Source organism: Pantherophis guttatus, chromosome 1, assembly GCF_059756535.1.
Source record: "Pantherophis guttatus breed Tessera chromosome 1, ASM5975653v1, whole genome shotgun sequence".
Classification (NCBI taxonomy): Eukaryota; Metazoa; Chordata; class Lepidosauria; order Squamata; family Colubridae; genus Pantherophis; species Pantherophis guttatus.
The window spans coordinates 330,768,877-330,789,560 of NC_142063.1; the positions used below are offsets into that span (position 1 = coordinate 330,768,877).

The window sequence follows — 20,684 nt, forward strand, 5'->3', positions numbered from 1 at the left end:
GGAAGGAAGCCATTCCACCGATAAATTATTTTAACTGCCAGGAAATTTCTCCTTAGTTCCAGTCTTGGTTCTCGTCTTGATTAGTTTCCATCCATTGTTTCTTGTTTTGTCTTCAGGTGATTTGGAGAATAGGTTGACATTCCCCCCCCCCACTTCTTTGTGGGTTGGCCCATTCCTTGGCCCAGGTTGCTTTATCCACTACTGGCACTTCAAAATTTGGAGGAAGTTATGAAATGTTGCTTAGGTAGGGAGTGCATTTTCCTTCATCCTACCCCTGCAGCAGTTCTCTTCTCTATTCAGATGGCAATTTAAAAAAAAAAAAAATCAAACAAGCTTCATTTCAACCCACAACTCCTCCTATCCCAAGTTGCAGTAGTTTGTCTTCTAACCTTTGTTCTCTTACTGGAATACGGTAGCCCCTTGGATAAGGAAAGCAGTTTTAACATAGAGAAGAGGGGCAAGTGATAAACACATGATAAAAGTGACTCTTGGGTCTAGAACATTTCTTCTTTGACTCACTAGAGTTCATTCACTACACACCTTTACTTGCTCTTTTTCTTGTAGAACTGCTGTCTCATTTGCACAATGGACTGCTGGAACTCATTGTACGAAGAATATATGTTATTCCTTTTCATAGAATCACAGGGTTGGAAGGGACAATTTAGGCCACTGAGTCCAACCTCCCGCTCAGTTCAGGAATCCAAATTAAAACATCCCTAACAGATGGCTATCTGGTTGAATGCATCCAGTGAAGGGGAGGCTATCACCTTCTCTGGGTAATTGGCTCTGGGTCATTGGAATGAACCAATTGATTCCATCATGTTTCTTTGGATCCAGGCCAGTGTAATTAATTCACTAATTCGTTATTCACTTCTTTCTATATATAGATCACCTTTCAGTGTTACAGCTCACAAAGTGGCATACAGTATGTTAAAATATTAAAACTTATCCAGTGAGTTTAAAAAAAATACTGATAGATGGATGGATGGATGGATGGATGGATAGATAGATAGATAGATAGATAGATAGATAGATAGATAGATAGATAGATCTGCTACTTTAAAGAGGCCAGTTTGGAGTGACCTTCCTTAGTAGCAAATGTTAACTGCTGCAAGAAAGGGCATTGGATGTCCCTGTTCCCACACATGAGAGTATGGGCATTCCTTATTGGCAGGGCAAAAGCCTTTCACATTTTCTTGCCTTGCGAGTAGCAGAATGTTGTGCTATTGTTATTTAGCACGTGTGGCTAAATAGCACGTGAGGTGGGATGAAAGAGATTCCATAAAAAGTTCTGGAGCCTTAGGTTCCCCCCCAGTGGTGTGATTCAATAATTTTTTACTACCGGTTCTGTGGGCGTGGCTTGGTGGGTGTGGCTCGTGAGCATGGCAGGGGAAGGATACTGTAAAATCTCCATTCCCTCTTCACCCCAGGGGAAGGTTACTACAAAATCCCCATTTCCTCCTGATCAGCTGGGACTCGGGAGGCAGAAAATAGATGGGGATGGGGCCAGTCAGAGGTGGTATTTACCAGTTCTCCGAACTACTCAAAATTTCCACTACCGGTTCTCCAGAACTGGTCAGAACCTGTTGAAACCCACCTCTGGTTCTCCCTCTGCAGTTAAGGTCTGCTGTTCAGAGGGGTAGGGAAGAAGTGAAAAAATATGAGCATTAAGAGTTCCCCTTTTTAAACAGCACCGATCTGTTTCTTAGATCTGACCTCCTGCAGACAGGTGTTGAATGCACAGTAGGTTTGCATCCTAATGTTTTGATGCAGTGAGAGAGAGCAGTTATCCAAGGTTTTTTTAGTGAGGGATTGAGAAGACTTCCCCTTGCTCTTGAAATAACAGGCTAACACTGACTAATCTGTACTCCTGAATAAACTGGGTTTTTTTTTAAATGGTATGTTTGCTTCCATAACAGTTGACCTTGATTTAATACAAAATTAGACTAAACTCTATTGTTCTGACTACTTCAGTTTCTGAATAGGTGACCTCTTTCTTTCTGTATATGTATAAATTGTGTTTGTCCATATATATCATGAGCCACGCAGTTTTGGCCTGGAGTCAGGCAATAACACAAAAATGAGACCTTAAGATAGCCTAAAGAAAATTAAAAGCATACAAAATGCAAGAAGTATTAGGAATACACAACCTTGTAGGAGCAATTTATCATAGCAGAATTAACAAATTCTCCCAGAGCTACTGGAATTTACTTGGAAGGAAGATAATAAATTTCTGTTTTAAATAATCTTAGATTAACTAGAAATGCATCTACATACACAGACTCATACATTCGTTCGTTCATTCTGCTTCAGTTTTTGAGGGGTGCTAGATGTGTTCCTTTCAACACCTGCTTGAATGGGAAGTTATTGCTAGCTTCCCAAACATTGTGTGCAGGAGACAGAGGGAAAGGTGGGTGAATGTATTGTCATCTGGGGATGACAGTGAGATCATTGTGAGAAAGCTTGATCTTTGAAGCCACTTGCTAATTTCGGAAAGAATGCCTCTTCAAAGCAGAGGGATGGATCAGAATAAAATTAAATTTGTTAGAAGTAGAACTGTGTGTACCAAGAGTAAAAAAGAACACAGTAAACTAGAACCTAATTAATATATTATTGAGAGGCTGAGATTATTATTTCAAAGACCTAAGTGCTAAAAGCTGTTTAAAAATACTTTAGATTAGCCTGTCTGAAAAGTTTTTTCCATAACTGGCATTATTACCAAAATGGTAATCTTTCCTCACACATACCCTTCCCTCCCAACACCTTAAACAGTTCTGCCAAGATTCCACAAAGGGGGGGGGACGAGGGGACGGGCAACAGATTGTTTTTCTTAACAGTTGAATGTGTGACATTAAATCGAAACAAATTTCAAAATTAATATATTGCTAACATTCTGAGTTTAAATCACCTACTGCAAAAGCCTGAAAAAAATTCAGCCTAGCTTCCAGTTACATCACGATGTCAGTGGCTATGTCTCCTATGACCTTTGAGATAGAAGATGGATAGATACCCTGTTTCCCCCAAAACAAGACATCCCCTGATAATAAGCCCAATCGGGCTTTTGAGCATATGGCAATAAAGCCAAGCGCTTATTTCAGGGTTCAAAAAAAATATAAAACAGGGTCTTATTTTCGGGGAAACACGGTAGAAAATTGAAAATGAGTCCCTCGGCTGCAAAAAGGTTTACTTTCAGCACTACTATGATGGGCAGTCCCAAGATCTGCTTGTACCCCCGAGATTGTGCCACTCGGTTCTGGCAGCAATATGACTGGCTTTTGTTCATGTGTCGGCCTTCCCGTTTTGCCAATTAAAGTTGCAAATGGTAGGCAACCAGTTCTCATTCCTATCCTTAATTTCCCACAATCTTGAAAAATGGTCCAAAATCTGCCCCTCCTATGATGGACCACAGTAGAGCTGCACTTTCCCAGCAAAGAGGAAGCGTATTCCAGGAAGGGAGGTGAGAGAGGAGGCAGCACAGCCTAGAGCTGGATAGGAAGACAGTAGGAAGAGAGTAAAAATAGCCACTCCCTGGACTCGCCCAAGGTATATCTGTTATGGTGAAAATAGTAAGCGTTTAGTCTGGCAAGATTCTGTCTATTGTGTGGAAGTAAATAAAGAACTGAACTCTGGCTGAATTGTTCTTTGTCGTGTTGGGGCTTAGCCTGACACCACCTCACACAAAACCTTTAAGTTGCTTTTTTTCCAGTGCAGTTGAAGGATTTCAATACTAGGAATGAATGGTCGTGTTTTTCCTGGAGATTTCCCACTTCCATTTTTATCTATAAAATCCCAGAACAGAAAAAGCAACAACAGACCATAAATGTTTGCCCCCTGCTCCCTTTCAGCAATCACTGAGTTGCAGCTTACAGCCTTCCAGAAGGGCCAACAGACGGAGGTTTTGTCCATAGCCCTTCCAATACTGGGAATTTGTTCCAGAGTGTCTACAACATCCTCTTAGTTTATACATCCGGATGTTGAGGCAGTGTTTCTGAAGAGGATCTGCGGTTTATGTAAGATCAGCTAGGAAAAGGCATACTTTCAAATAAATGTCATGCCTTCTAGAGCTGTAGCTATTAAAAAGAGTTGTTTAAATTGAGCCTGTTGTGGACTCCCATAGTTCAAAAAGCAAAAGTTGGAATATTTTGGACATGGGATGCGACACCCGGAAAAATACCCCATACTTCACTTAATCCTCCAGGGAAAGATTGAAGGCAAACGAGGTCAAGGCAGAAGAAGAACAACATGGCTTCAAAAACTAAGGGATTGCTTAGGACAAAACTCAGCAGCACTTTTTCATGCGACTATTGATAAAAATAGGATCGCCAACATCTTGTCTATGGCACAAGAAGAAGAAGAAGATAGTTCAAAAGGAATTCAATCCTCTAAACAGTGCTGGGATATAGTTTTGAAAACATCCTAAATGAGAAAACCAAAGTCGGTCATGGCTTTCAAAAAAAAAAAAGAAAGAAACCTGGGCCAGACTGACTATTGTTAAGGAAAAGTGAATATTAGGAAATGGAGTGTCTGAACTTGTCTTTGTGATGTCACGAAGCAGCTATTTTTAAAACTGGGTAGGGATTTCCTGAGGTCATCAATATTCTTTTCATGTGGCATAGTAGGGCTGTCCAAGAGCAACAGAGAAGTTGCTAATTTGGAGCTGGCCAGAAGGCAGAGAGACTGGGGGAAAAAAATGTGACTAGCAGTGCCTACCATTCTTCAGTTTGCATTTGGCACAAGGCAAAGGGATGTCAGGCTAAACTCTCCTGTTACTTTGAATAAGGAAGCTTATTGCAACACTGATGGGTGAAACCCAGTAATTTAGCGGGGATGGGTGGGTAGGTGTTGAATTGGTTGGTTAACACTGTATTCGTGCAGTAGAGAGCATGCATATAGCTTTCTCAGTTTGGCTTTCATATGGTTGATGAGATGGGATACAAAAAACTATATTGTTCATTCTTACAAATAAATCTCTGTTGTGATGTTGTGGTAGTGATGGTTAAGTTGTATAGAAGGAGTGGTCTGGGAAACTACTATCTGTTTCAACAGGAGATAGGAGAATGGTTGCTTTTTCTACTTCCTTTTCTTAAACCTACTCCATAGTTTCTGAAATTCTAAAGTATAGTTTAGTTACAGCACTAAGCATTAATGAATACAGTTCCTTATTTTAATGATTTTGGATACTTTCATATAGTCTACTAACTACAGTTCCCTGAACGGTGTAGAACTTAGTAAATCTATTAATAAAAAAGAGAACAGTATTAACAGTAACATAGGAAGCAGCATAAGCAAGATGAATAAACAACATAATCAACAGTACCATTAAGGACTACCATACAATAACAGAGAGGCAGTAAAATTCTAAAAGAAACCTAAAATTGTGCTTTAAATGCCTTGGAATTCTCAGCTTATTCCACTTTCTGGATATTACATACATTGCCTATTTGCGACCAGATTCGATTGCATAGTAAATGTAAGCTCTTTTTTTAAATCCCACCATTACTATTTTTATAGAAATGAACATACGCAATACTTCTTCCTCCTCCTGCGTTCCCCACAAAACAGTGGAAAATAGCCCTGTGGTGTGAATTGGGCTAAGAGAGAGTGGCTGGCACAAAGTCACCCAAGCCGGCTGTCATACCTAAGACTGGTATAAAGCTCATGGTCGCCCAGTTTCTAGCCTGGTGCCTTAAGTCACCAGATCAAACTGGCTTTTGCGTTGCATTGTTGCAAGGTTGACTCAGCCTTCCTTCCTTCCGAGGTGGGTAAAATGAGAACCCAAATTGTTGAGGGCAATGTGCTGACTCTGTAAACCGCTTACAGAGGGCTGTAAAAGCACTGTAAAGCGGTATATAAGTCTAAGTGCTATTGCTATTGTTCACATATATCAGTGTAACCAGAAAAGTTACTGGCTGTAAAATGCTGGAGGACTAAGATACCTTAATCTTGTTCTGTTGTGTAGCACTTCCTCCATTATTAAGTACCTACTCCCCATCTTCCCATTGCCAAGATTTCTTGTGTTGAACTTTGCAAACCTAATTAATCCAATTTTGTTACTTTACATTTGCTCCATGATGGCTCAATTAGAGCAGCATCAGAACTGTGGTTCAGTATCTAGGCCAGCTTTTTGTAATTGGAACCACATTTTCCTTCTGAAGGGCTGCAGCTGGTTTGGTTCTGCTCAGGCAGAAAAAGGATATAACTTTGCATAACATAGGAAATGAACGGTTGAGAGAGAAGCCAAATTCAATTTCAGTCAGATATTTTGAGGATAAGTCCATGATCTATGGAAGCAAGGGAATGAGAAGTGTGTGTTTTGTGGAAAGCACTGTCTTTGGCAGTCTATTAATCATGGCCAGTCTGGGCGCTTCTTGTGCTGTTGCATTAGCCCAATTTTGTGCAAAGGGTCTGGAAAGCAGCCAAGCACTCCAAAATTTAACCTCTTCAAGCCACAAAGCTGCATTTGCTGTGGATTAAACATAATGTGGCAATCGGGAACATTCTGAATTTTAATATTTAATATTTAATATTAAGGGCGGTATACAAATTTAATTAATAAAAATAATAATTAAAAATAATAGCTAATAAATGTTAGAGCAGAAGGGGCAGTTCTGAGAAGCACTTGCCGAGCTCAGTGATTACAAACTACGCCAAATACAGGCAGTCCTCGAGTTACAACATTTAGTGACCGTTCAAAGTGAGTTGTGAAAAAAGTGAGTTGTGACCGTTTTTCACACACTTAATGACCATTGCAGCACCACCACGGTCACATGATCAAAATTCAGATGCTTGGCAACTGAATCATATTCATGATGGTTACAGTGTCCCGGGGTTGTGTGATCATCTTTTGTAACCTTAGAATAGAATAGAATAATAGAGTTGGAAGGGACCTTGGAGGTCTTCTAGTCCAACCCCTTGCTTAGGCAGGAAACCCTACACTACCCCACACCTTCTGATTCATTTAACACCAGATTCATTTAACAGCTTCTGGTTTCCGGTGTGCACATACACACTGGTCACCTGGTCTTCCGGTTTCTGGTGCGCATGCGCCTGCAAAGACCAGTTGGGTGGCGTGCCCGGAGAGATGGCTCTGTGTGCCACTTCCGGCACGCGTGCCATAGGTTCGCCATCACGGACTTAGGGAATGAATCTCGATTGTATAATGGTATGTGAGAAAGTCCTCAGGAGAGTGGTTAGGGGAACAGTCAGATAAGAGACAGCATAGGTGACAGCTGGATAATGGATCGTGAGTGAGGCAAGGGGTTCAGATGAGACCCTCCCTAGTTTCCCAGGCTATAAAGGGAGGACGAGGATTCTGTTTTCAGACCTGCAAGATTCTGTCATTCATGTCGCTTTACAATCAAGTAGAATTAGCTCATCTTGTTGTCATTTCGGTCTGGTTCATCCATGTGAGTCTGACATCAGCCTTGCAAGAAAGACAACAGCATTTCCTATTGTGTTGCCCAATTTTCAGGTTTCATCTTAGCCCTTAAAAACCTAAAAACGCTGGAAAAGTAGTGCCAGTCTTTGGGTTTCATTTCTAATTCATTCAGAAAAGGTGAATCGGTAGAAAGCTGCTCTTTGCTTTTTCAAAAAATAGATAAATCCTGAGATAAATAAAGCACATACTGTGGCCTAATAGTCCAAGATGTGGGTTTCGCTGTTGGCATTAAAAGCAAAAAGGTGTATTTATTGATTGCAGCACAGCTGATATTGTAACTGTCCAGTAAGTAAGTGGTATATAATGCCTTACAGCATGGATTGTTTATCACGGAGCTGCTAGGTTGTATTACTTCTCAGGCTTATGTGTTAATGGCTGGAGTGAGAGACAAACCTGATTCCCAGTATAAGCTGTTTTGGTGTTCAGCATTAATAACACTTCTTGTTGCTTCTTTTACTCTTGGTGTATTGGTGGTACTGCTTGAAAAAGGTGGGTAAAATGATGATGTCAAGCTTTTTAGCATTTTTTCCGGAATGGTTTCACAAATTAATGTAACTGAACTAGAGCAGGGGTGTCAAACTCAAGGCCCGGGGGGGTCTGTTCCAGCCCACAGGGTGTTTAGATCTGGCCCACGGGGCCACCCTGGAAACAGCGAAGGACCGGCCCACAGTGCCTCTGCCAGTGAAAACGGAGCTCAGGAGGATCGCAAGCTCCATTTTTGCTGGCAGAAGGATGCATGAGGCCGTCGCAGCTGAAAATGGAGCTTGGAAGCCCATTTTATCTGGCAGAGCGCTTGGGCCACCACAGGTACCCCTGACATAAGTGACATCGAGCTAGCCATACCACACTGTGATGCCCACTCCGGTTTCCCAAGATCAAACACAACCCTGATGCAGCCCTCAATGAAATCAAGTTTGACACCCTTGAACTAAAGGAAGGCAGGTTCCAGTTGAATGTTGAATGCTTTGTGGTGAGATGCACAGCAAACACATTTAATAAATATAGATAGTAAGTAAGTAAGTAAGTAAAAGCTTCCAACAGTGAGACAGTTCAACAATGGAATCAATTATCCAATGAAGTTGATCTGCTCAAATGAAGGCTAGATGTCCTCTTGGTCAAAGATGTTTTAATTTAGAGACTGCAGTTGGAGACTGGATCCAATAGTCTAAATAGCCCTTTCTGAGTTATCAAGTCTAAATGTGGATGTTGTCTTTATTTGCATTTATAACCCTTTTGTCCTTCATAGAATGGTCAGCAACAGTTGTTTGCAGTTTAGGCATCTCATGTCAAACTATAAGCTATGGAAGTCATTGCCACAAAATGTAGTGTTAGCATCCAATTTAAGTGGGTATAAAAGGAAATTAGACAAATTTATGGAGATAATTTATGGAGATCCCCAATAACTGTTAAACATAAGGGCAACAATTAGAGGCAGTGTGCCTCTCAGTTTTCTGAATGTTTATGGAGATTCCAATCATCCAGGTCATGGTTGTCCCAAAGTCGCTTTTCCAAAAGGCAACTAGTCCTATGATGATAGAAAGCTGGATAGGCTTTGGAGGTTCAGCAAAGCTTTTCTTTTGCTTTTCCTGAGAAGGAAAAAAAAAACCACCAGCCCTTTCTAAAGCATTTGAGGGTTATAATGATACTGTTGGTGGTGGTCCACTATTGGTGTGTATGAAGCTTTTTGATTTCCTCCCGATCAGCTGGGACTTGGGAGGCAGAGAATAGATGGGGGCGGGGCCAGTCAGAATTTTTACTACCGGTTCTCCGAACTACTCAAAATTTCCGCTACCGGTTCTCCAGAACTGGTCAGAACCTGCTGAAACCCACCTCTGATACAGAAATACAAATATATATACCCTAAAGGTTTTCTCAGGAATTCAATGTTAGAAACTTTTGATCTGTAGATTTTCACAGTAGCATTCCAAAAACCAAGGACCGCCTGGTGCAGGAGTTCCTAGCAATTCTCAAATCTAGGTTCACCATGGCCAGTAATTCTAGCTTTCCTCATGGAAGTAGCATTGGTTCCTGAAGACTCGCTGTTGCAACTGTTCTTTGATGACTGACAGAAGTCATTACTACAATGATGGTTGGAGGAGGCAAGAGTCTAGTGCTAGTGGCTCATCAGAGCTACCTTAAATTCTTGAGGGAAACTGCTGACCGGGGCATTATAGAAGTTAGAATCCAAAATATTTGGAGAGCAATAAATTGCCTTGTTATAGATGAAAATGGATATGAATGGAGAAGAATGGGTGTTAATTGCATTTATACTTAGAAATATAAAATACATTCAACTATGAATGTCATAAATTAAGCCCCAACTCCTGGGCTGTGGCCTACTACTTGGTGGCCTTGAGCTATTTGGACCAAGCCACAGAAGTGGTGAGCGAGCATGTGCATGCACATGCATCCCTACTTGTGCAAGTAGCCAGCGAGCGCATGCGCACATGCTATATTTGCACCGGCATTTGCTTGCTACTCTTGCGGAATCATCCCCCTTCCCTCCACCCCACCCCCAAATCTGCAAAGCCGGAAAGGTTGGGGAACTCTGAGTTAAGCCATGTGGTTGTTGAACTTAGGAATTCAAAGGTTTTTTTAGATCTTTCCAGTATTCTAACCTAAATAAAATGACTTGGGTTGGGCATTTCAGAAACTTTATCTACAGCAATTCTTTCTGGTTGGTCCCACCATTGCCCCTTGTTTCTTTCTTCTCTTAATGACAGGAGTCAACTACAGCAATGAAAAATTTGTTGGTGTCCTCAAAACTGGGTGCTTGCATCGAGTGGATGAAAGGTCTTCCAACTGGGAAAGACCTGAGCTAATTATGAAGATCTTGGTTCCTCACATTAATCTTGAAATGAACATGGGCACCAGTAATGTTCATGCAATCATATATTCAGTCACATATACTGTATTTAGGTATGATTCAGGAACTGATCCAGGACTCATTCTCCTTCTTTTCTTTTCTTTTCTTTTTTTCCAGATTGATGCATTAGGCAAAAGAAGCAAAGAAGCAGAAGCGGCATTCCTAAATGTCTACAAGAGATTAATTGATGTTCCAGGTATGCTGACTTATTGTCCTGTTCTAAAAATCAAGCATGTTCATAGGCTTAAGTTCCATCAGACATTTTCACCTTTCCCTGGTGTTTGGCTGCAGAATTAAGAGGTGTTTCTACTCAACTGTTGCCTTGCCTGAAACATTCTGTGTTGCAAGAGAGAAAAAGAGAAAGGGAAGCCTGAGATGCCAGCTAGCTGAGTTGTTAAAGAACTGATTCTTTAACTCTGCCAGTTTTTCTGTTGATGTTCAGTTCTTTCAAGGTCAGATTTTTGTAGGATCTGCTGTGAGCATGGATGGCTACATAGCCTTTTTGAAGATATGAAACACACTGGAAAGTTTATCTAACAATGCACACTTTCATATGCCTCCTTCCAGCTTGTTCTCTAGTCTTGAGATTGACATGATCAGGAAATGTATCTTGAAATAATGAGCCTTGGTTCCCTGATGTGGCTTATTATAATTATAAAGCAAGATGTTTTCCTGTGGGTGTTTGGCCTTTATTCCTAGCATTCTACATTCCAAGCTTTTCTCTCTGTCTCTGCTTATAATTCATGTATGGAATGTTCTTAGACCGCTCAGCATAGCTGCTACTTGTAAATTCTACTTGTATCCATATCGAGATAAAAGGAATCTATAATGCAAGCATTGAAACACTATTTGGAGTATTCTACTGTGCCTTTTGCTGCTAGAATTTAAGTTGAATGCATCCATTAATAAATATTATTGTGAAAGGTGTTTTTCTCTCATTGTTTAATGACTTATTCACCAGTGAACTGTAATGTTTGGGAATGCAGATGGCCAGACATGATTTGCCTGGATTCAATCCTTCTAATTGGTCGGGTGGGTTAGTATCCTGCTTTCATAGAAGGGAAAATATTTGACTAGAACATATATGCACAACAGATATCAACAGGCTCAGATTATGCTGTAATCATCCTCCTTAAAATCTGGCTTATGTGTACTGGGTTTTATAGTCGTATATCTGTAAGAAAATTAGGATGATAAAAAGCTGTCTTAAACCAGCTCAACCTTTTTCAGTCTTCATAGTCCAATAATTTTAGTTACCAGATTCTTTCTTTGGTCTCATACAGTAAATTAGTAAAGCAAAGCACAATACTAAGTCTCTTCCCAAACTTATTTAGAGATGCTTGGGGTTTGAACCAAGGACTTTTTAATATAAAGCCTGAATTTGCATATACCTGGCAATGCTAGAGTCTACAGTTACAATGGCTGGCTGCCAAAATACTCTTTCAGATCCTAGAACAGATTCTATGGGAGTACATGGAATAGAATAGAATAGAATAGAATAGAATAGAATAGAATAGAATAGAATAGAATAGAATAGAATAGAATAGAATAGAATAGAATTCTTTATTGGCCAAGTGTGATTGGACACATAAGGAATTTGTCTTTGCCGCATATGCTCTCAGAGTACATTATAACTTACATTGTCAAAGGACAATATAACTTAACACAAGTAACTGAATCCTTGGAATATATGCTGAAATGGAAAGAAGTTATTTTTTTAAGAAAGAGACTTCATAATTGATATTAATTACCAGTAGTCCTCGCTTAATGACTGGTCGCTTAAAGTTATGATGGACACCCTTCCCAAAAGTTACTTACGACCCAGTTCGGATGAATGCACACGCACACATCCCATGACCGCATTTCAGCTGCTTGGTAACCAACTCACCTTTAAGGCTAGTTGCAGTATTCCACAGTTTCAGTGCCCTGGGATCATTTGACTGCCTTTTGTGATCTTCCAGCCAGTTTCCAACAAGCAATGTCAATGAGGGAAGCCAGATTCGCTTAACAACAGTGGCCAAAAAAAAAAAAAGGTGCGGTCACATGATCACTCATTTAATGACCAAGCAACTTAGCGATGAAAGGTCCAGTCCAACTTGTAGTCTGTAAGTCAAGGACTACCTGTAATAATAAATGGAGGGAAAAGCCCATTCGCCTACTGGCAAACCAGTTTGGAACAGGAAGTTGGCTACATGTCTTAAGCATGTTAGGCTCTGACATGCACAAGATATTGCACCATTTCTCAACTGTTTTAAAAGTTTAACATTTATCTCTCCCCTTACCCCACAAATTGTCATTGCTGTAAAAATTGATTGGCATTCTTGTGGCAGACTCTGTGGCAGTGAGTTCCAGTGACTGATTGAGCATATTTATTTTATGCCTGTGGTAGGTGGGGGAAGTTAATTCTGCACATTATATAAATTCTTTCACTTTTTCCCTTTCTGAGAAGCCATTGATATGGCATACTTAAATAAATACGTAAACCGGTGGACTAGGAAGCATTTCTTGACTCCACCTGTTACATTCACCTGATACCCTGCTGAACTGGTTAAGGCAGCACTTCATATCTGGCACTCTGTCAATTCATAAAATAAACCAGTAGTGCAACAAATGAATACAATGCAAGTTGTTGCCAAGTTTTGTGACAAAAGGAATAAGGGGTCCAGATAAGGGGTCTCTGCTTTTAAGACTGGACGCCTTAACAAGCCACTTGTGTCCTGTTAGGTACTTGCATGATAAATTTTAGTAAGTCATGAGGCCAGAGCTCCAGTTTCAGCTTTGAAGTATTTTTAGCTGATTTCCTGTTTCTATTCATCTCCAATCTGAGTTTTCTTTTGTTGTTGTTGTTCCAAAAAAATTTTTTTTTTTCTTCCTTATCCCCTTGAGCTATTATTTTCAGACAATACCATCACTGCAAGGATAAAAAGGTGGCTGTTGGGAAATATCTATTTGACATTACATAGAAACTATTATAATTTGGTTTATGCTGCAGAAGTTGTGGGTGCTCCCAACACTGGAGGCTTTTAAGAAGAGATTGGACATCCATTTGTCTAAAATGGTATAGGGTTTCCTACTTGAACAAAGGATTGGACCAGAAGACCTCCAGGGTCCCTATGTTATTCTGCATTTTCAGTTGCCTTTGTTCAGTTCTAAATAATATAGAAATTGAGCACCTGGTTTAATTTGCTTGCAAACCTTATGATAATATTTCATGATGTATTCAGTTTGGTTCAAGTCCTCCTTTTTGTTTTGGGCAAGCATGGCTCTGAACATCCTTCTGTTCCAGGCAGCATTTATAACCAAAGAGTTTACTAATTTAAAGAGTAACAGCATTCCTGTTTTAGAAAATTTCTGCTGTTAAATAAGTGTTCTTTACTAGCTGCCACTCCAGAAAGAAGATCTGTTTTGGGGGTAGCAACAGCCCTCAGGAGCAGACACAGGGATGAGATAAAACAAAACAAAATTAGAATGTTAGAAAATGTCGAGCTGAGCAGTTCTGGTCTCCCTGGAAAGAATCAGTGTAGTTTGTATTCTCCTTTTCATTCATGGGCAAGGAGATGTGTAGCTGGAAAATTTGATGCACCCTAGACAAGCTTCGAGAAACTGGACTGCATCTGTCAGAAATGGAATAGGGTCTCCTGCTTGAGCAGGGGATTGGACTAGATCAGGGGTGAAATGCTCCCGGTTCGGACCAGATCGCCCGATCCAGTAACGATGGAGGCAGGTGGTTTGGAGAACCGATAGTAAAAATCCCTGCCCCCCCCCCATGCCCAGCTGAGTCGCACAATCATCAGAGGCTTTTTTTTTACTTTTAAAAGCATTTTTTCTACAACCACTTCGGGCGAAAAAATGCTTTTAAAAATAAAAAAAAAAGCCTCTGATGATCACGCGGCTCAGCTGGGATCATCAAAGGCTTTTAAAAGAAAAAAAACCTTTTTTTTTTCCTTTTAAATGCCTCTGACGATCCAAGCTGAGTTGCCTGATCGGCAGAGACTTTTTTTCTTTTAAATGTTTCTAATGATCAGGCAACTCAGCTTGGACCATCTGAGGCATTTAAAAGAAAAAAAAGGGTTTTCTTCTTTTAAATGCCTCTGACGATCCAAGCTGAGTTGCCTGATCATCAGAGGCATTTAAAAGAAAAAAAGTCTCTGCTGATCAGGCAACTCAGCTGGGATCGTCAGAGCCTTTTGAAAGCATTTTTTTACAACCTCTTCGCCGAAGAGGTGGTAGAAAAAATGGTTTTAAAAGTTAAAAAAAAAAAAATATTGGCCACGCCCACTCAGTCACATTACCCCCCCCCACACACACACACACCAAGCCACGCCCACAGAACCGGTAGTAACAAATTTTAGATTTCACCACTGGACTAGATGACCTACAAGGTCCCTTCCAACTCTGTTATTCTGTTCTGTAGAGACAGTTTGATGTAGTGGTTAAGGCCTAAGGCTATAAATCACTCGTGCCATCTTAGCCAGCTGGGTGTTTTTGGGCCAGTCACTTTCTCTCAGGCCTAGAGGGTGGCAATGGCAAACCAGCCTCTGAAAAAGGTTGCAAAAAACCCTGCAGGGACTTGTCCAGGCAGTCTCTGAGAATTTTTTTTTTTTTAATTTTGATTTATATGCCGCCCTTCTCCGGAGACTCAGGGCGGCTTACAATGTGCTCAGCAATAGCCTTCATCCTTTTGTATATTTTATACAAAGTCAGCTTATTGCCCCCACAACTGGATCCTCAATTTACCTACCTTAGAAAGGATGGAAGGCTGAGTCAACCTTGAGCCTTGGCGAGATTCGAACCTGCAGTAATTGCAGGCAGCTGGTCTTAATAACCAGCTTAATAACAGGGTGCCTTAGACCACTGTACTACCAAGGAATTAAACCCGATTGAACTGGGGCGGGGGGGACCTGGGGAGGACGGGGTGGGGGGGGAGAGAGACATCTCGGAAAAACACTAACACTTTTTTTTTTTAATTTGATTTATATGCCGCTCTTCTCCGGAGATTCAGGGCGGTTTACAATGCTTTAAGCAATAAGCAATTGCACTTCACCTTTATTATCAATACTCTGGTGGGGGTAAGGTCAAAAAAGGATAGAGGATCTGAAACCTCCCCATGGAATTCAGGGGGAAATTATACCAACTTAGAGTTTGGCATTGCATTTATTATGGGTTATATAACATTTAATCTCCAAGCCTGCCAGCACAGAATGCCCAGAACATCTTCTGATTCTTCACCTCCATGAGCCTGGCAGAGATTTTGAATTTGGCAGTTCCTCCATCATGAATAATCTTCTAATCTGGCATTGCCAAGCAGGTGAAAACGCACCTTGTTCACACACACACACACACACACACAAAATAAACTCTCCGGGCAAGGTGGATTCATTAATTTTCTGGGAAATAATTAATGTATCAATTACATCAGGATGCATTTGAATATTCAGAAGCCGGAGTATAATTAGGCTGCCTGGTCTGTGGTGCATTTTTATTTGTGGAAGGATGCATAAGAGCTTATTATGAAAGTGTTTACGAATTTCTATGCCTGTCTCTCCGTTCCTCATGATGGTTGTATAAAATAAATGAAGCAGAACAATTGTCAGTTGGCCAAAACTGGTGTCCCAGGTCTAATTCTATCTTCTGCTCTGCATCATCTCTGGGAATGCCTTGGTAAAGCATTCCTTTGCTTCCTTCTCTCTCTGTCTCTCTCTCTCTCTCCCTCCCGTTCCCTCCCTGTATGTGTGCATGTGCACACGTGTATCATAGTTACGGATATTGTTGAGAATTCCCAAGGGCAGAATAAAGGGTCATTTAAGATCTCTTTGACGCCTCTCAGTGCTGCTGATTTGTGCATTTGGAAGGACTCACTTCGGGATACTCTTTTCCCCAGCTCTTCCTTCCCCAGCCTCACTCACGCCCCTCCTTAAATTCGTGTGTGGGGAGAGAGATTTCTCAAAAGAAAGCAGGCGCTGAGACACTTTTGCTTGAAGACCTGATTTTGGGAAAAGCAGATACAACCTCTCTGAAAGGATTTGAAGCGCAGAGAATGAATTATTTTTAGAGCCAGCCCTTCGGAAGCCATTACCAGCTGTATGAAATATTAATTGCCTGTGTGGTTCTGCTCATGTTTCATAACGGTCTGTCTGACTGTTGTCAGTGTTACAGGGGCCTGTAATGAAGTCCTTTTGTTTTACCATTCGACATTGCCCCCCCTCCCCGCACCCCCCCTTCCAACCCCAGGAGATGAATGAGTTACCATTTGGCAAATTGGAATTTAGCAAGATAAATAGAGATTGCCAGCCTTGTTGTATTAGAGCCGTGTGCATCTCGCATGCGTTGCAGGTAGGCGAAAATAATACAGTTCCGTTGGTCGTGGGTTGGCATAGCGGTATTTGCAGATCCACAGTTTATGTGTAGACACTGGAACTTTCAAGGATTCTGTACAAACGGGAGGGAAGTTGTTTTTATTTTTTTAAACAAACCCAGATAAAACAGCTCCGCTTTAATAAAAATCCATAGGAAATAAATAAATTTTAAACAAGTTTCTGGTTCTGCTGAGCTAACTACAGTCCTTTTCTTTCCAGTTCACTCCATTGGCTACATAGGCTACTCGCTAGAGTCCAGAAAGCAAGTAGTGTGCTTGGAATGCCAAAATATCCAATCAGCCAATTTGGCCGGGGGGGGGGGGGTGCTGTCCCAGCCCAAGGCAATAAAATGGTGTAGCCTTCTAGGAAAGTTCTTGGAATGCTCTCACCTGCTGCACTCCAGCTGTTGCTGTACTGAAATGAAGACAATCAAGTATGTTTTCCTTTGCAGTTTAGGGAATGCTGCACCATTATATGCAAACAGGAAAAAAGAAAAAGACACCTTAAAATTGACTGCTTACTCTATCATTCTGACCCACCTACCTCTCCCCCGCAGCTTTGGATTTCAGAACAATATGGATAAGATACTCCTGCACTTGGTCTGTTTCTCTGAACTTAGACTTCCTCAGTTCCCAGGGAAAGAGAGGGAAGTGATGGGGGTTTACAGGGCAGGTAATCAGTGAGGAGGGCAGCAGGACATAATTCTGAATAATTGTTTGAGCCATTGGAATTTATTTATTTATTTATTGGTTTGATTTATATGCCGCCTTCTCTGGAGACTCAGGGCGGCTTACAATGCGTTAAGCAATAGCCTCATACTTTTGTATATACCTGCTTAGTAGGGCTTTCGCGCCCCCCCACCGCCCCTAATTCGTTACATAGTTATAGATGTTTCTGGCTTTTCTCAAGCATTTTCCACCATGATTGATTCCTGTCTCCTTCCCGTTAGAAGACCTGAGCCATGTTCTCAGAAATCAGAAATGAGACAGCACAGCTGTATATCGATGGTGCAATTTCGAACATTGAAAGGAGAGCGTATTATTCCCCATAAAGTAATGGGTGGATCAGACAATGAAATCCTTCTCTGTGACACGCTTACCGGTCTGCCTGCAGGTCCTTATTTAGAATGGAAAGGCCTTCAATTATATGACTGCCCACCCATATCTAGGGGCGTGTGGGTAATACAGCCTACATTTTGTGTGTAGCAATGTTTCCCTCCCTGTCTTGACCAGGTTTGGATTACTGATGATAGGAAGATTTCTACTCTGCTTGCAGAAAAACACCTACAGGGCTATTAGCAATGAGAGGAGGCAAGGCTGGGCAGAGTGGCGAATGCTCTAACTGAGCATAACCGGGCTGGCTTGATCCCACAGTTTTGGGTTAAATTTTAATTGATTTTAAATTGGGTTTGTTTTAAATCGCGGCCAAAAATATTTAATCATTTTAAACTGTTTTTAAATTTTGTATGTTCTGTTTTTATTTCGGCTGTTCACCGCCCTGAGTCCTATTGGAGAAGGGCGGTATATAAATTGAAACAAATAAATGAATAAATAAGGATTAGAGCAGGGGTGTCAAACTCGTGGCCCGTGGGCCGGATGCGTCACATGTTGGCCACACCCACCCTCCGGTTTAGCAAAGGGGAAAAAAGTCTCGATACGTCATATGACGACACGAGTTTGACACCCCTGGGTTAGAGCATTTCACTGAGAAGAAACAGGTTCTTCTTGCCACAAACCAGCTCCTTCAGTCAAAATCTGATTATTTCTACTGTTCCAATAAGTGCTGTACTTAGATATCCCCTTCTCTCCCTTTCTGGAATTGACCTTCCTTCCTTCCTTCCTTCCTTCTTTCCTTCCTCCCTCCCTCCCTCCCTCCCTCACACACATAAATTGGTTCTACTTTTTGCCACCTCTTCCCCCCCCCCCCCCAAATATATCACCATTGTGTGCAGCTCATTCTTGCTTTTGAATACAGTTGGGTCAGCTGGAAAATGTGGACTGGAGTTTTGGATTCAGAATTGGTCTCTCAGTCGCCTCAGCATGTTTTAACTGTTTTTTTGAACAGCAACCTAACTGGGAGGGGCATCTTATTACTGTGTGGACGATGCCTGCTTGGGCTTTTCTTCCTCCTGTTAGATTAAGTGAGCAAATGTTTTTTACCCAGATCTCTTTTTACTGCTGAAATAGGATTTCTCTCTCTCTCTCTCTCTCTCTCTTTTTTTTGGCAATGACATGGGTGGTCCCAGCATCCTCCCCATCCTGAGGGATTGTCATCATTTTTGCTCATCAGCATGTTAATTGCTGTATGACTAATTATGCCCTGAATTTCAGTTGATTTTCTTAATGAGACAGCTGGGTTAATTATGTAATCATATGATTACATTCGCCTAAAGTGCCCCAGTGCAAAAGAGTCCACGTGGGCGTGTGACGTCATTGAGGAAGCAAGACTCACCAGGGGCACATTGAACACTTCACCTAACAGCACAGGCAAGGGAAGGAGCAGCAGAGAGCTAAGCTCTGTTTTCTTTTTAAACAGTTTACAGTATTGATATATGTTACACCCTTCTCCAGTCTAGTCTAGTGCCCTCCGGATGTACGGCGGCTGCTTCCAGAATTCCCAGGAACCCAACTCTAGAGACATTCTGGGAGCTGCGTCTCTAGTACAGCTGATAGATTCCAGGCCAGGGAAAGGCTAATTTTGGGCATGTTCCATGAAGGCCCAAACCAGCTTTTGCCAGTTTTGTAAACTTTTTTGCATGCTGGTTTGCGTTCTTAGGTTAAAATCGTTACTTAGCCCTATGCTAAGTAACATAAAATGGTGAATCTCATATTTTAATTTGGGGATGGGGAGTGATGACCTGTATTTCCTCGCAAAGTTCACGGCAGTTTATGAAGATGATACATTTCAACAAAAAAAAAATGGCTAAAAAACCCTCATGTACAATTGTAAAACCCAGCAAGGGTTATAAAACCACTTTTATTTACAGTATTTAATAAATTGCCCATCTCTTCCAACGTAATTCTGGGCACGATATAACAAAACAAACAATTAAAACAAATATAAAAACTGACAGGAAAGTTCAGGGAATATCTTCTTTCTGACTTATTGGCCTCCTTGTTATCTGTTCAGCCAGCAGCATTTGGAAATGGAACTGCTTTCTGGAGAGTAATCGTCTGTTTTGGGCATCCATGCATGCTTTTACTGGAACAGTGTTTTCAAACATGGCAACTTGAAGATGTGTGGACTTTAAGATGCCTCTTCTTCCTCATCCTCTTCTTCCTTCTCCTCTTCTTCCTCTTCCTCTGTCAAGGAAGATAGAAAGTTCTGTTTGTTGTATTTCTGACAGCCTCCACCATTGTTATTTGATGCTGTTGTAGTGTGTCTTTGATATTGTCTCTCCATCTTCTTCTGGGTCTACCTCGTGTTCTTTGGCCTTCTCCTCTTTTTGTATATGGTACAGAATCCCAAGACATTCTCTCCAGGTGAGCAAACCACTTAACTTGCTGTTTTTGTACGTAGTTTTAAGATTGGTTCTGTTCCAATTATTTCTCTTACGATGCTGGCTGAGGGTACCAATTTATCCATCCTCTGGGATACCAAAGCCTCCAATTTCCAGGCACAGAAAGGGGATCTGCTTTTACGTATCTTGGCGCTGAACTTCAGGACTGCTATATTCTAAAGCCCAAGCTGAAGAGATGTTTTCAGGAGGCTCAGCCTTTGGCAAAGTGATTGAGCTAATTGTGCTTACTGGAACTTTTGGCTTGTTAAAATTAAACATAAGAACTCTGATTAACTGTACCAGATTTGGTGCCAAAGTGTTCAGAATAAATTAAAGGAACTCATTCAACAGCATAGATAGAATTTTGGGACTAGATCAGGATGCCCCATCTTTGAGGCACCCACCCAAAAAATCTGTTTAATATGTATGACAGTCCCTCCAGGATTTGTTTTCAGTGAGATGGTAATGCTCTTTCTGGGTGGCAAATGTTAGTTAATGTGGCAAAAGGCACTTCCGCATCTGGGG

The 20,684-nt window shown here is 41.2% G+C and overlaps 1 protein-coding gene across 9 annotated transcripts in view; it reads left to right on the forward strand.

The window, feature by feature from the left end:
• CUX1 (cut like homeobox 1) overlaps window positions 1–20,684 on the forward strand; it is a 358,675-nt gene that overhangs the window by 154,089 nt on the left and 183,902 nt on the right. For all 9 annotated transcript variants that reach the window (XM_087889230.1, XM_034420877.3, XM_034420880.3 and 6 more), the window contains exon 4: window positions 10,422–10,500. In XM_087889230.1, coding sequence (XP_087745356.1) covers window positions 10,422–10,500 — 79 coding nt within the window. The remainder of the gene's footprint in view (window positions 1–10,421; window positions 10,501–20,684) is intronic.